Consider the following 16981-nt stretch of genomic DNA (forward strand, 5'->3'; position numbering starts at 1 on the left):
TGCTGTCAGTTTGTGATCGGCCATAGAACGACATTCAATTTATTGAAGAAACAGAATAATTTGGTACCTAATCCAAAGTCGTTTGGAATTTTGGTATATTAGGTATTTCGAAGGATATTTTTGGGTGTCAAAAAACCCAAATCTAAATGTAGTTCATTAGTGAAGCAGCGTATAATAACAAATAAAGAAAACTTAAATTAAAAATCACATACTTTTCGGAACGCAACAGTTTTGTTGCAAGCCACGAATCGTGTAAAATCAAGTAAAATACGTAACGTGGTGACCATTATTTCAATTGCACTACGGACTATATTCGTTTGTAACTTTTAATTTGCTTCTGATTGGTCAATTTTACCGGTACGAACGACGCCGAAGCTGTTCTCGGCTAATTTCGTTCCGACGCCGTGTAGCATCTAGCGCGTAGGTATATTATTGTGTGGCCCGAATCTTTCTTTCTGCTGGCGGAATCAACTCTACTTCCCTCAAGGAAAATGGCAGACGTCAAAGAGAAAACTAGCGCGGACATCAGCGAAGAAGAACTCAAAACAGAAATCGAAAGTAAGTAAAACGTTATCAAAGGCAATGAAATCTTTATCTAATTACCACGCTTTGTCGCGGTATCGATATATTTAGCTACAGGCCCGGGTCCACGTAATGGCTTCTTTATGAATTTCAATGCAACTTCGATTTATCACTAGTTTTAAATCGAAATATCTCTGATAGTAAGAAGTCTTTGAGAAAATGATTCAAGTGAAAGTTGTTTCGTAATATTATGCGCGTTCGTTTGTATACGTGCCTCCATTTTATTTACCCTAGTTAGGGCTGCACACTGGTGGTTTATTTTTATGCGACGCGTATGCTATGTCCACGTACGAGTGGACGTAATGGCACCCTATGAAAATATTCTAATGGTACAAAATGGTGCGCATAACTTTTCGAAACAGGTTTTATACGAAACATTTTTCGTAGAATTACGTAATTTTCGTGTAAATAATCATTTTAAAATAAATATTCCCCAATGTTTGGTCAATCTCTGTAGCCGCCATGTAGGTACGTTCGGATACACGCATCGATCGTTTTCCCGGTGTTCTGAAGTAATGATAAATAGCATGAGCAGAATGGAACGTTACAAATTAATCGCGGTAATTTAATTTTGACCCAATAAAAACATTTTCATGTAAAATGTTGCCAAGATTACAATGGGAAAAAGTTATCAGAGCTCATTAATGTACCTAGAGCAAAAGCTTTAACTCTACAAACCTTATCTATACAAACCCTAAAGTTCACAAACTCTACACTATAGGCATAATACCTAATCAAATAAATGATTATCATATTATACATCATCATCATCATCATCATTATACATAGAGGGTGAATTATTTGTCCGGTCTTAAGGAAGTGACTTTTTTACATAATTTACAATTCTTAAATTACAGAAATCTTAAAAGATGCAGATCTCGCGACCACTTACACTAAGAGCGTCATCCAAAAACTTGAGAAGAACCTTGGGATTGAGTTGAAGGACAAGAAGAAGATGATTGACCAAATGGTCATGGATTATGTGAACAGCCAGGATTCCGACAACAGTGCCGAAGAGGTATGTTACGATAAAAAAATATGTACATAATAAAAATAAAAGAAAAACAGAAAATGACTGCACGGCTTTTTAAGGGGATAAACAAGTTGAGAAGGTGCAGGTCATGTCGTATCGGGAGGTGAAGGTTTTGGCGGGAAGAAGAGAGGAATGGCGATTACTCCACCGACAAGAGCGCAGCTCTTAAATAGAGAGAGAAACAAGTTTAAAAAAAATCAAATAAACTGATTAAATATATTATTAAACACCATATAATTACTTAAAGTAAAATCAAAATAATGATTACACTGATTGCCAACTCTACCACGCGATAAATAAACCTTTCCTATTGGCTTATTTGTCACGTCGTGCGGCTCCCATGAAATACATACCTAGCTTTGTCAACTCCTTTACCCGCTTAAAAAAAGTGTGTTAAACAAAGTTTTCGCTAACACAGTTGCCCCGATCATTATAAAGGGCGATAGTTCTCACCATCACTGTGGTCTGAACCAAAACCTCGGTGAGGTGTGGGTACTTAGTTCATCTTGCAATGGATACCTCTGACTACCCCAATTGGGATATAGTCGTGAGCTTAACGGTCGCGATACGCGGTCAGCTCACCTCCTTGAAATGGCTTTATCAACTTGTTTGTCTGCTTTTTTAATAAATATAAGAAAACAAAGTTGAGGAAAAAATTAAATTATTTACGACATCACATTTAAAAACCTTAAAAATAACAGTAGGTATTTCATTGTTTTAAGTTTACGCGGTTATTATCATAATTAAAACACATAATAACGGGTTCTTAGCGCGTTTAAATGGGGACTCCCATACCCCCATATCGTTGGAGTCTCATATCCCCATTTAAACGCGGTAAGAACCCGTTATTATGTGTTTTAGTAGGTATTTCCCCACTATTTAATGGATGTTATAATTATAATACATATACCTTCCTCTTGAATCACTCTATCTATTAAAAAAAACCGCATCAAAATCAATTGCGAAGATTTAAGCGTACATAGGGATATAGGGACAGAAAAAGCGACTTTGTTTTGTTTACTCGACTCACGACTTTGTTCTATGTAGTGATATTGAAATAATATTGTGGTTGATTCAGTCTGGCGGTGACTCTGAAGATAGCGATGAGCCAAGACCTAAACGGAAGCAGCAGCGGGCTACACGAAGCGGCAGTGGCAAGAGTAACGTGGATAATGATGAGGTAGGTACAGTCATGAGCAATATAATGTGTCCACTTTAGGACTCTGTCGCACTAACATATTTGACATTTAGTGAGACTTACAGTTCAATTTGTCAAAAAAGTGAATGTGACATGGTACCAAAGTGTATACCATATTAATGCTCGTGACCGCACATGCTTTTTGACGTCTTCTCTTCTATCGTGTAGGTGGATTACCAACCCCATCAACTCAAAAAATATTATTATTGAGCCGCTATAGGCCCCTGACATGACTCATGTAACGACTATGTACTGTACGTACTTACATCAGTAAGTAGTAGCCGGCTTAACGTGCCTTCCGAAGCACGGATCATCTTACTTTTTGGACAATCAGGTGATCAGCCTGACCAGGCTGACCACCTGATTGTCACGTTAAGCCGTTGGTCCCGGTAACTACTTATGGATGTATAAGTATTATTATGCCACATGTATAATTTTTTATTATTTCATTTGTTATTTTATTTTTCATTTTATTGTATTGCACTATCCCACGCTCCAATGTGTAAATTTCACCCTGCGGTTGCCTGGCAGAAATTGCTGTTGAGCAATAAGGCCGCCTATTGAGCTTATTTTTATTCGCCTGTACATGTCCTGTGTTTGTTTTTGTGCAATAAAGAATTATTGATTGATTGATTTGACGCCCTAAGCCGAGGTTCGCCTCCAACCGGGCATACTCTTGTCTTTTTTTTATACCGGGTAAGAACCATATTTACATTAAGTCATAAGTCGTAGACATTAAGTAAAAAGAACTCACGCTATCCCTAATAGGGTGGACAGAGAGACAAGTAATCAGAAGATACTTGTAGACGTTTTTATTTATATGCTAGAAAATAATGTAATACCTACCTACCTATGTATCTTGCATGTCGTAGTAAGTGCAATTCCGTGGTCTCTGCCTAACCCAATGGAAAATAGGCGTGATGTTAAGTGCATGTTTCTTTGTGAATTGTAGGAAGAAGAAGAACGCCCGAAGAAGAGGAAGAAGAAGGGTTCAGATGATAATTGGGGCAGCAGTGGAAAGAAAGCCGCTCCTAAAACTAAAGCCAAGAAGGTAAGCAAGATCATTTATAAGTACCTATAACCTACCCAGAAATCGTCTTTAATACCCGTATTCTGAGATGTCCACTCGACTCTTTCGCCACACGACTCTTCCTCCACTCGACTCTTCTTACACTCCACTCTTCCTCCACTAGACTCTTTCGCCACACGACTCTTCCTCCACTCGACTCTTCCTCCACTCGACTCTTCTTCCACTCCACTCTTCCTCCACTCGACTATACTTCCACTCCACTCTTCCTCCACTCGACTCTTCTTCCACTCCACTCTTCCTCCACTAGACTCTTTCGCCACACGACTCTTCCTCCACTCGACTCTTTCGCCACTCGACTCTTCCTCCACTCTACTCTTCCTCCACTCGAGTCTTTCGCCACTCGACTATTCCTCCACTCGACTCTTTCGCCGCACGACTCTTCCTCCACTCGACTCTTTCGCCACTCGACTCTTCCTCCACTCAACTCTTCCTCCACTCGACTCGGCTTCAGCTGAGCATTTAATTAGTAAATGTACGTACTGGACTTGAGGACTTTACTCACTGGAGTCGAGCGTATCAAACTGCCAATAAAATATGACGTCAAGCAATGGGCGGTGATAATTATCCAATAGTTTTTTTATTAAGATATTTTTTTTTTATTTTACGTAATAAAAATGCGATTTTTTTTTTCTGAAACACGGGCGGCTGAGATTAAGCTTATGTTGATTGTTTCGTCTGCAGGCGGCAGGTGGTCGCGGTAAAAGTAGCGGCTACACTCGCGCCTACAAGCTCTCTCCGGCTCTATCAGAACTGATGGGCAAAGATGAGATGCCAAGACATGAGGTATGTAGTATTTGCCCACATACAGCGTGTTAGTGACATCGTAACGAATGGTGAGGGGGATGATTCGGACCATGATTCTGAGTTGATATCACGTATTTTCCTGTCGGAAAATTCATGAAAATTTTAGTGTTTTTTTTTTAATTATTTTCCGTTCCATACTTTTGCGACGGATTTTACTTGATATCAACAGAATCATGGCCTGAATCATCCCTCAAAGTTTTCGTTACGATGTCACTAACACGCTATATGTGGGTGTATATTATAATATAATATTAAACAATTAAGACACCACATATATCTATGTCTACAGATTAATTTACAGTACAGTAACATCACAAGACCTAGGATAACATTCATGAAACAAATAGAAGAGAAGGTGCAGGTCGTGTCGTATCGGGAGGTGAAGGTTTTGGCGGGAAGAAGAGAGGAATGGCGGTTACTCCACCGACAAGAGCGCAGCTCTTAAATAGAGAGAGAGAGAGAGAACATCACAAGACAGAAACAAATTTATTTTAGAAATATACATACTTAGACTTACATTACATACAGAAATACGATTCTTACAGCAAAAAAAAAATGGAAACAAGTATTATGTCCCCACCGGGAGTCGAACCCGTGTCCTCTGGGTCGAGAGCCTAACACAACCATTGTACTACTACAGATATATTCTGCCCTTTTCAGGTGGTGAAGCGCGTGTGGGAAATCATAAAAGAGAAGCAACTCTACGACCCTAACAACAAACAGTTTGCTATCTGCGACGACGCTCTGCTCAAAGTGTTTGGCACGAAACGGTTCCGCACATTTGGCATGATGAAATATCTCAAAACACACTTCCTGGATGAATAAGGTATTGTTGTATGCAAGCTAAACATCGCCTTATTACAAAACGCAGACTCACACTCGTTTCTGAAATGATCACTCGACACTTCTCTACTCGACTGCCGAGTCGATGTTTAAGGGTGGCATTACTGAAGTAATATCAGCTGAGACTACCCTCAAGATCATGCTCCAGTCCCTGTTTTGTCACATTGACATGATCTTGAGGGCAGTCTCGAAGCTGAGATTAGTTCATTAATACCATCCTAAGCGTGTTGCTAATGTTGCTATTGCCATAAATATTGTGTTACTATAAGAAATAGATTTTTCCTAAAACGTTTGTGGCTTTGAAGACCCAAGCATTTCTCTTATGGTACATCCACATCGGAGTTACTTTTTAGGAACATTTCCAAATGCCAAAATGCAGCATCACAAGACAAACAACCATATTCTAAGTTGTTTACTTGACTCTACCTCAGCATTTTCATATTTTCAGTTAACATTTACGTTTCGACTTGAGGACTATACTCACTGGAGTCGACCATTATCATATTGCCAACATAATAATACGAAATTAATGACGTCATGCCTTACTGGAGTAAACTCGATTTAAGGTTGAGGCGCCGTGTTAGAATACCGATTTTGAGTTGAGTTCGAGGAAGACCTGGAGGTCGCCTCAACTGAGGACAGAGTCGACGAAGGTTTGAGTGAACATCTTCGAATATGGACGTATAGATATACTAGGTTTAAAATATTTCGCGCCACGAAAGAAATCTAAAGATTTTTAGTAATATAATTTTGTAATAACGATTCTATGCAATTTGCGACAGTAGGACCGCGGCCGCGAGACTTCTTTCGTGACGCGGGCTATATTTTTAACCTAGTTTATCTTTTAGTCGTTTTATTATAACCTTGTTAAGGTTTAACTGGCATTTCTTTGTAAGTTTAACTTCTATCACACCCCAGACACTCCATAAAAGTCTCATTCTAACGCGTATGTGCGAACGAGACACAGTCCGCGTGCTCTCTCTCTTCTTAACCATTTAAAACTAAAAGTAAGACCCAGAGCGGATGGGACACGCGTATAATCTGCGTGGAACGAATTTTGTCAATAGGCGCCATATTGCTTAATGATGTATGACAATTGTGCTGGCCTGTGACTGGTTAGCGGTGACGGCCATCTTTATCGGTAGACCTGTCAAAAATGTTTAAACATTTTACATTGCAAAGTAATATGTGATCGAGTGAAGTGTATTTTATTTATGCTTATCCTCTCCACTTCTATCTTGTAATACAAAGCCCAGTGAATCTTTTCGCACGCCTTTTCTTTCGTAGGAAATGTATCATGAGTACTGTGTTTGCAAAAGTTCACGACGCTGTTTTACGTCATTTTAAATGCATAGAGAAAAGACTCAATAAGTGGTTGAAGTGTCTCGAAAACCAAGTTCATTTAAAAGATACACCAAGAAGTGCACTAAAGAGCACGGATTTATCCCATCTAAATAAGAGTTTGCCTCCGACCCGATACTTGCAGCGCGCGTAAACTCACTCAAAAAATTGTAAAAAAATAATTAAATAAATCATTTCATAAAATACTCTCTCACATTTTTTTGACCTTACGAAAAAAGGCCCATCTTAAAAAGAGGTCATTAGGTCTTGTTTCCGGGTTCGGTATTATTTTCTACAGATTTCACGTTTATCTGGGACTTTGAAATAGGTACTTACTTGTTTCAAATCAGTAGAAAATCAAAATCCCGTATCAAAATTCTATCTTATGAACATCCTGTTCATGTACATTAGGCCGCCTGACGCGTAGTCCTTTGCCAAATGAAATTCGATTATTGAAAAAAAAACCACTGTCATGAATCATTAGAACCAATCAAACCCGTAGAATGACAAGCGCGATACGACAGAATCGTCATCTACAAAAAACCGAAGTTAAACTTGCGAAGAGACTGTCCTAAAGGTAATTTGTACTTGTGGTAGAGATCGTGTTATTTTTTAAATGAAACATAACTTAGGGTTGAACCTACCGCATTGCACTTTCATATGCTTCTATCCTATTCTGTCACTCAGAACAGTCATTTGCTAGACCGAGATAATGCGACCGTCCGCGGCCGAATCGACGACGCATGGTTCAACCCTTTGTGAAGTTCTAGCCCTAGCTGATAAGGGCATTGGAGCTGCATATCGTCGCCTTATATTGAATCAAGTAAGCGCTTTTTTGAAAAATCACGTTCGAATGTAATTTTTGTTAAAGAACCACGCAATAGATACGCTAGTTTCAATTCAACTAAAAAAAACTGTTCTTATTTTTACCCGGAATGCAATTAATTGAAAGAAATCCAGGTATTGTTGAAGAAAATCACATTCTGATGTGATTTCGTGGTTTTCTCTATCATCATAACAAATTTAAGAGCCAAGCTCTTGTCGGTGTAGCATTCTCCATGCTAGTTTTTAGGGAAAAATAGGGCAGTGGTTTTCCTCTTGCCTTCCGCCCCGCAGTACTCTGTCTGACGCGAGTGGGATGGCGCCCAGAGTAGTCTATTTCAAAGCCGTACTAAGACAGTACTATGAATAGTACTATCACTGCTGCCCTCTGTCAGGTTTTCACTATAAAACAACGATATGCAGTTCAACTGCACATTGATTTCTATACAACTGTAAAAGTAGATGATCGACAGTTGCTCAAGGTATTTAAAACAGCTGGTTTTACATACCGCAGCCTTGTTTATTGTATTTAAGACTCTCGAAACGGCATTTTATGATATATATTCTCTTTCATAAGTACAACAACCTAAAATTAAGGAATCCATGAAAAGAAATTTCAGTAATTTGTAAAGTAAAAACGTAGTACGGCAATAAAATATATTAGATATTATCCTACATCTTCCCAACGTGTCTTAAAATGTGATCTACGCTTCGTAAAATTGTCGCATCTCTTTCTAAAGTAAAAAAATAATATAAGTATAACTTTGAAATTTTTATCGGCTTTAGAATGTTTTTAAACGAATGATAAACACTGTTAATTTTGACGTCCCAATAGTAAAATGCTCCATTCGCATAAGCATGTCAGTATTGGCACTAATCAATTATTTTTTAATCAACTAAACATATATACATAAACTCACGCCTATTTCCCACCGGGGTAAGCAGAGACTAAGGAATTATATTTGCTTTGATCCTGACACACTTCTCTTGCTTCCCCCACATTCAACAATCTATACACGCACGTGTTATTTTTTAATCAACTAATGAATTTAATAAATTTTAATCATAGCTAATTATTCAACGTCAAGAGGAGTTTTACCGAATGAGACATTATGCGTTTAAACCATTCCGACTTGCGTATAGGAAATGACGCTACTTTGACCTAGCGTAGTTACATCCTATTTAATTTTATTCAAAAAAATATTAATCCTGAAGATTTTGGCTAAATCAAACTTTGTGGCACAGAATTTTTGCAAATAAGTGGCTTATAAATTAGATACTCGTCAAATTCGTAATTCTTATAATTGTTTGTAATTAAAAATACTTTGATTAATGCCGTAAATAAATTTGTAAGCATGTAACTTTGAAATTTCAATATTGCTGTGATATCTTTTAATGGATTAAAATTAATAATTATGCAGTAGATTTTATTCGTTAGACGAAAATTGAGGATGGAGCCTTAAGCCAAACTTTGATAACAGGGTAGTTTCCAACTAGTCAAATCAATTACTTTTTACTAAACGTCAAAACACGAAATTACCATGGAATTTGTATGAAAAAGCAACATGTGACGCCATAGACAAACGTGACAATATGTCGCATTTATTATTCCATTTTACTTTATATATAATAATAATAATAAGTTAAATAGAAAACGTTTTTTTGTCACCTTTAGATCTGTCTTTATTTAATAATCAGAATTTGATAATTTATCTTTGACCTAGGAAACTACCCAATAGCCAACTGGGTTGGCTACACAGATAACCCCCAATAGAAAACACCCATAGCAAGAGTTTTGGTTTTGTAATACTATCCATTAGTATCTATTAGACTTCTAATGTCATTTGTTACTACTGTTATCTTAAGACTTCCAAATTAAATAGGTAATAATATAATGTTATGTATTCGGTTATCCGTAATTCAATTTCTGGTAGAAAATCGCTCGTGTTATATCTCAGATATTAGTTTTAGACCACATTTATGGAAATGACACCAGGGTTGATGAGGTTGATATTCCACCTCACAACCCACACGATAAGAAGATGGAAAAGACGAGAGCATTGTGAGGTGCTGTCTGTATATCTCAAACCTGGATTCAAATTGTCGAGGTTATGTTGAAGAAAAACATCCGTCAAGCCATTCTTTTGAAATAATCGTCTCCGTCGAGGCCTAAAACTGATATCTAGGATGCTACAGCTTCCTTTAGGTATTCGCTATAAGGCAGCAAAACACTAGAATATCTAGGAATATTCTTTTATTAATTTTGAATTATTATAGAGTATTTTAACACTTTCAAGGACAGAACATTAACTGTACTGTTAACCTTTATGGTTTTTTAAACTATCGATAGTATCGATAATTTTCGATGTCAAGAATCGATAGTCAAACTATCGATAAATAGTAGTTTACAAGCGATTTCCCGATTCAAGTGTATTACCCGTATTCTAAGATGTTCACTCGACTCTTCCTCCACTCAACTTTTCTTCCACTCGACTTTTCCTCCACTCGACTTTTCCTCCACTCGACTCTTCCCCCACACGACTCTGCCTCAGCTGACAGTTCAAGACATTCACGCAAAGAGTCCTCGACTTGAGGATTTTCCTCACTGGAGTCGAGCATATCATATTGCCAACAAAATAACACGAAATTAATGACGTCAAGCCTCACTGGAGTATACTCGAGTTAAGGTTGACGCGCCGTCTTAAAGTACCGATATTGAGCTGATTTCGAGTAAGTACTTGAGGTCGCCACGACTGGGGACGGAGTCGGAGAAGGTTGGAGTTAATATAAATCTTAGAATACGGGTGTTAGTCATACTATTTTATTATAAATTAAAGGTCAGTGACCGGTGGCCAATGTCCGTGAAAGTGTAACCATCAAATCATGATTATTATCAGATTAAATGCTTTTTATCGTTTCTATAACATCAAGTAGTTTTTATTGAACTAACATGTACCTATAGATATTGATTGCATTTAGATGCGCTTGTCTAGCAACCGTAGTATGGCGGAGGCATTTAGGAGCCAAAAATTGGCAGCATGAATACGCTGCAGCTAATAGTCGACCCCCGCAATATTTATCGTATCACCCCTGCCATACTACGGCTTCTGATTAGTTGCAAGAGTTTAATAGCAAAAGCTAGCCCATCTTTGTCAAAAAAATACCTTAGAAATCGAAATTTCGATGGCATTTTTTTAATATCAAAAATTATTTTTGCTGTATAAAACTTGCATCGCATTTATATCTATTTTTTTTATTTAAGTGTGTTGCTATTGGTATAAAGATAGTTTTACTATAAGAAATAGATTTTTCCTAAAAAAAGTTTGTGGCCTTGAAGACCCAAGCATTTCTCTTATGGTGCATCCACATCGGAATTACTGTTTAGCGACATTTCATATATACATTTCCAAATGTTAAAATACACATCACAAGACACACACAAAATATTCTAACATGTTCCCTCGACTCTTCCTCCACTCGAGTCGGCCTGCATTAAGTTGACATTTACGTTCTCGACTCGAGGACTTTCTGGAGTCGAGCATTATCATACTGCCGATAAAATAATACGAAATTAATAACGTCATGCCTTACGGGATTTAAACTCTATCTAAGATTGTTAGTGGGCTCTGTTTGACTCTAAGATGGCCCAGTATGCGTGTTATTGTTGACTACGTAAGGCAACCTAACTCCTTCCAGAAGCTCAGAAGCCTCCTGGGGTTTTCACAGGCTTCGCGGAGCGATCCCATTCCTTCGAGGATTTCCCCATTCCTAGCTAGGGTTGGTGCGCGGTCAAAGAATACTGATGTTGAATACAATATTGCTGTTTGACAGCTGTTTGCATTGCGCACTTACTTTTGTATTGCAAATGTCAAATTGCAATATTGCTGTCTGAGATGAATTGCTTCGATGTGGCCATTTTAACCCCCCTGGAGCTCGCCTCAACTGAGGACAGAGTCAAGGAAGGTTCGAGTGAACATCTTAGAATACGGGTGAAAAGTTACTGATTCTTAATAGATGTTTCCATGTTAAGCTACAGAACGTTATCTTGTTTCGCAAAGTTACAAGGATTAATACCAGTGGAAGCACCTTTAGTAAATAAGTGAAAGCCTAAACAGAAATATGATAATCGCGTAAGAATTGTAAAATTTGACTCGAAAGAGGATATTTTTGGATTTTTAAATGTGTATGAAGAAGTCTAGTCTCAAATAGCGGTAAGCGATAGTCTAATATCTCTGGTTAGGCCGAGTAAAATTAATTTACGTATTAATATGTAGTCTCAGATAAATTATAGACGGGAGTTGCTTTATGTACGTACATACGTAAAGAACGGCAACTTTCCGCTGCCCACCAGCGGTTGAGCTAGGTTTACCTCACCCCCCTCGAACACAGTTTAGACCTCAGAACAATAACTAAAGCATAGAAGGAAGGCTAAAATAGCAACAGAACCCTATAATTCTGCTCTACTTTATCTTACGGAACCGGCGTAATGTTAGACAAAGACGCATATACAAAAATTGTTTCGTAATTTCGTAGGTTGTCACAAGTTTTTCATTGCCTAGTGTTGGGTTTCACTTTAGTATATGTCGATAAAATTAAATGACAATGGGCACTTTTGTATGAAACTTGGTCCAAGAACCTCCACTGATGAGACTTATATGTAATGAAAGCTTATGCTTTTCCTATGATTCTGGCAAAGTTCTATCAGATTCTGTCCCGGGGTTCTTTTTTTACGGCCATGTTTGTCCTGGCTAAAAATGTGATAAAATACAGTGGGAGCTAAAATCGACTCAAGATTTGTTGCTGGATAACTAAGTCTACATAAATAATTATGTATCATATTGTATATCATTTTAAAGAGGATCTTTTCCAAAATCCGAAACATAAAAAAAAAAACAAAAAAAATCTTTATGTAAGCGAATTATAGTCAATTTATATCTGCAGCGCCATTGTTTCTCGGTAGCTAAGTTCAAGTTTCATGTCTTTTACCCCTTCCAAAAGTATCTTACCGATTTTTTTTATATTGCTTCCGGAATTTGATCTGAGTGATAATAACAAGAAAAATAAATAAACACCTCTCCGATAGAGACCGGCTAAGCTATTGCCTATTGCAAGAAATCGTCATCATTAGCAAGTCATTACGGTATTGCATATATGCTTATCAGCAACTTGGAAGTTGGTCCAAGAACCTCCACTGGTGAGACTTGCATGTAATGATAGCTTATACTTGTCCTATGATTCTGGAAAAGTTCTATCAAACTCTGTCCTAGGGTTTTTTTACGGCCATGTTTGTCCTGAGTGTACAGTAGTGGACTGCAAAATCACCTCAGGATCTGTTGTCGAAAAACTATTTAACTAAGTATATATACATAATTATATATCATAATGTATATCAATTTTAAAGGGGAAGGTTATCAGAATCAGAAACACAAATAAAAAAATGCATTATGTAAACGACTTTTAGCCAACTCACGTCCGTAGCACCATTTTTCTCAGCAGCTACGTACGAGTTTCGCGCCTTCCAACCTTTCCAAAGGAGCCCAATCATTTTTTCCTTCTTCTGATATTGCATTCTTAACCTGACAAGTGACAACAAAGAAAAAAAAATAAAAAAAATAAGAAGAAATAAAATAGATACCATTCCGATAGAGGCCGCGTAAGCTATGGACCTATTGCAAGATAACGTACTCAAAGGCTAGTCATTATAATCCAACAGACGTAACATGATTAGAATGCGGCGGGACGGAAATGTAGTACATCGCCTTATGCGAAAGAGACGAAATATGTGTCTCTTTAACATTAACAGTATACAGCTTAGTACGAGAGAAACAAGAAATAAGTCATTCTAATCAAGATGCAATACAATGACTCTATTGTATACAAAAGAAACACATTTATTAAACAAGTTCAGGCAATAACTGGTGCAAAAGGCGGCTTTATTGCCAAGGTAGCAATTACTACCAGGCAACCTTACGTTTACGATACGTTTGTTGTACCATTCGGCATTGTTTATAAGACAAGATATAAGCCTGGATTAATAAAACAAGATTGTGGTGAAAGAAAACATACTACATTTGCGTCCTCCCGCATTCTAATCATGTTACGTCTGTTGGATTATAATGACTAGCCTTTGAGTACGTTATCTTGCAATAGGTCCATAGCTTACGCGGCCTCTATCGGAATGGTATCTATTTTATTTCTTCTTATTTTTTTTTCTTTGTTTTCACGTGTCAGGTTAAGAATGCAATATGAGAAGAAGGAAAAAATTATTGGGCTTCTTTGGAAAGGTTGGAAGGCGCGAAACTCGTACGTAGCTGCTGAGAAAAATGGTGCTTCGGACGTGAGTTGGCTAAAAGTCGTTTACATACTTAATGCATTTTTTTTATTATTTGTGTTTCTGATTCTGATAACCTTTCCCTTTAAAATTGATATACAATTACGATATATAATTATGTATATAGACTTAGTTAAATAGTTTTTCGACAACAAATCCTGAAGTGATTTTGCAGTCCACTACTGTACACTCAGGACAAACATGGCCGTAAAAAAACCCTAGGACAGAGTTTGATAGAACTTTGCCAGAATCATAGGACAAGTATAAGCTATCATTACATGCAAGTCTCACCAGTGGAGGTTCTTGGACCAAGTTCCAAGTTGCTGATAAGCTTATAATATGCAATACCGTAATGACTTGCTAATGATGACGATTTCTTGCAATAGGCAATAGCTTAGGCGGTCTCTATCGGAGAGGTGTCTATTTATTTTTCTTGTTATTATCACTCAGATCAAATTCCGGAAGCAATATAAAAAAAAATCGGTAAGATACTTTTGGAAGGGGTAAAAGGCATGAAACTTGAACTTAGCTACCGAGAAACAATGGCGCTGCAGATGCAAATTGACTATAATTCGCTTACATAAAGACTTTTTTTTTTTTTTTTATGTTTCGGATTCTGGAAAAGATCCTCTTTAAAATAATATACAATATGATACATAATTATTTATGTAGACTTAGTTATCCAGCAACAAATCTTGAGCCGATTTTAGCTCCCACTGTATTTTATCACATTTTTAGCCAGGACAAACATGGCCGTAAAAAAAGAACCCCGGGACAGAATCTGATAGAACTTTGCCAGAATCATAGAGAAAGCATAAGCTTTCATTACATATAAGTCTTATCAGTGGAGGTTCTTGGACCAGATTCGCCCATTCTCCTTTACTTACAATTAATGTCGATAATTTTTTTTACAAGATTTATTTTTGTAGGACGCAATTATCTTCTTCTTGATGAAAGGAGACTCTGTCTCTGATAGGTAAGTATCTAACCATTTTTGGATTATATTGTCTGGTTTATATTAGTTTGGAGCTGCAGCTCACATTCAGGAAGGAAATAAAATAGCCAACTGTTATCGTTTCATCGGTAAGTATTTTGTAATATTCGAATTTATTTATGATGTCATCCGCCGTGCACTGGTGTTGATCGACGTGCCGTGTAAATTGGAACCGCCGGGTCTAACCCGCACAGACGGTAAAAGGCCCGATGGGCTCACGCTCATACCCTAGGAGAGGGGGCGTGCTTTATTGTGGGACGCGATCTGCGCTTGCAGGGCCGGCTGCCGAGTGGGCCGCTACCCAAAAACTGGCGAAATATGGGAATTTAACACGGACCCACAATTTTGTCCCTTTTGCCGTCGAGACTTCGGGTGTGTGGTGCTCGGCCGTAATTACCATTTCATCTGTCTGATCTATAATGTTCAATGTAGGAATAGCATCGTCTCGAAGACGTCTCCACTTCGAATTAGGAACACACATAAATGAATCCGCAGTAAAATGTTTCGAGCAAATACGGCTGTACTTATTTGGAATAAAAAGAAAGAAAGTGCATTTCTTCGAGGCAATGACGTCATAAATCGTCCGAAACAGACGTATAAGGCCAATGTATGTATGTATTTGGAATCCAATTTCGTCTATTAATGCGAATTATCCATTCTTTCTCTTTGTTATCGTCTACAGGAAATCTAAAAATTAAAAGTATCGATAATTTTAGTACATCACTATGGACAATCAACATAACCTCAAATCAATTCCGTATTCATCGATGAAACGTATAATATAATGGATATCTCAAATATTTTATGCTACAAATCTATTCAGCAAAACATATTACTTTCCTAAAATTGTTCAGCAGTTCACATTTCACTAGAAAATTACAAAAAACTTACCGATGAAACGACAGAAGTTGTTGGCTATTTTCTTTTCTTCCTGAATGTGAGCTGCAGCCACATACCACACAAGACATAATGTCACAGAGTCGAGACACTCAATTATTTGATATAAATAAAAGTTTCTTTCCATTTATTTGGAAAAATATTGTTAAATCACACAATCTGAACACAAGACACTCGTAAACAAAGTTCACGCGACCGTGTCAAATAGTTCGGTAAATATAAGTAAAATCTTCTTATGTATGTTACTATGTATTTGGCCGAGTTAAAATGAGTCCAATAGGTCCAAATGACATTTCATGTTGTGACAACCTCGGAAAAAATGAAGCAAAGAGCGAATCATTTGTCCTTTTCTCACTCATAGTTTGTGTCGTAAGCTAGAAGAGAGCCGGTTTATAGTTTCTGAATTCTTATTTTAGCCTTCCTTCTATGCTTTAGTTATTGTTCTGAGGTTTAGACTTGAATCGTATGGCGCCAGACGGTAACGTATGATATCGTCTATGTGTGGTGTCTGTGTAAAACGAGGTTGGTACCTTACAAATCTACTCAATGCCGCACACGCAAGAAAAAAATTCACCGTCTATACTTATATAGAAACAAAACTGTCACACAAATAACAAAACACGAACCAATCGTTCATGTATTTCGTCAGCGAGTTGCGCGTGCGCTTGGGAACTCCCGTGTACAATATCTCTGAGTATGTAGTACATCAATTATGTACAAAACTGGAATGGTTGCTTTTTTGAATGGGACGGAAAATGTATAACTTTATCGGTAAATGCTTATTTTACCAAAATGGATGAACGTTACGTCACAAAATGACCAAAACGAATAAATAACTGTTAATAAAATGTTGATTATTCTTCTATTTCGCGTTTTGGTGATTTTGTTACACAAATGAAGATTGTAAATGTATTCTAAGGATAGATTTTAAGAATCTGACCTATAAAATGTGCGAAAATAAATACATGTTAAAGTGGAATTATTCTTTTATTTTATGACTATATTGGCCCCGATTCCTGCAGACACCTAATTTTAAGTTGTACCCG

The 16981-nt window shown here is 37.4% G+C and overlaps 1 protein-coding gene across 2 annotated transcripts; it reads left to right on the top strand.

The window, feature by feature from the left end:
- Nucleotides 1-405: 405 nt before the first annotated feature.
- Nucleotides 406-16914, top strand: LOC126377206 (uncharacterized). Of its 2 annotated transcripts, XM_050024904.1 has the most exons (8): nucleotides 406-558; nucleotides 1440-1600; nucleotides 2694-2795; nucleotides 3766-3864; nucleotides 4585-4686; nucleotides 5368-5533; nucleotides 7579-12101; nucleotides 16384-16914. In XM_050024904.1, the coding sequence occupies exons 1-6, from the start codon at nucleotides 492-494 to the stop codon at nucleotides 5530-5532; spliced, it is 696 nt and encodes a 231-aa protein (XP_049880861.1). In that variant the 5' UTR covers nucleotides 406-491; the 3' UTR covers nucleotide 5533; nucleotides 7579-12101; nucleotides 16384-16914. The 2 variants fall into 2 exon arrangements, with proteins under 2 accessions (XP_049880861.1, XP_049880860.1); XM_050024903.1 differs by having other exon boundaries at nucleotides 5368-12101.
- The last annotated feature ends 67 nt before the right edge of the window (nucleotides 16915-16981 follow it).

Source organism: Pectinophora gossypiella, chromosome 22 (genome assembly GCF_024362695.1).
Source record: "Pectinophora gossypiella chromosome 22, ilPecGoss1.1, whole genome shotgun sequence".
NCBI classification, from domain to species: domain Eukaryota; kingdom Metazoa; phylum Arthropoda; class Insecta; order Lepidoptera; family Gelechiidae; genus Pectinophora; species Pectinophora gossypiella.

Coding starts and splice junctions, on each gene's coding strand:
- LOC126377206 (XM_050024903.1), top strand. CDS start 492: ATGGCAGACGTCAAAGAGAAAACTAGCGCGGACATCAGCGAAGAAGAA. Junction 3,865..4,584: donor CTAAAACTAAAGCCAAGAAG/GTAAGCAAGATC, acceptor TTTCGTCTGCAG/GCGGCAGGTGGTCGCGGTAA. Junction 4,687..5,367: donor ATGAGATGCCAAGACATGAG/GTATGTAGTATT, acceptor TGCCCTTTTCAG/GTGGTGAAGCGCGTGTGGGA.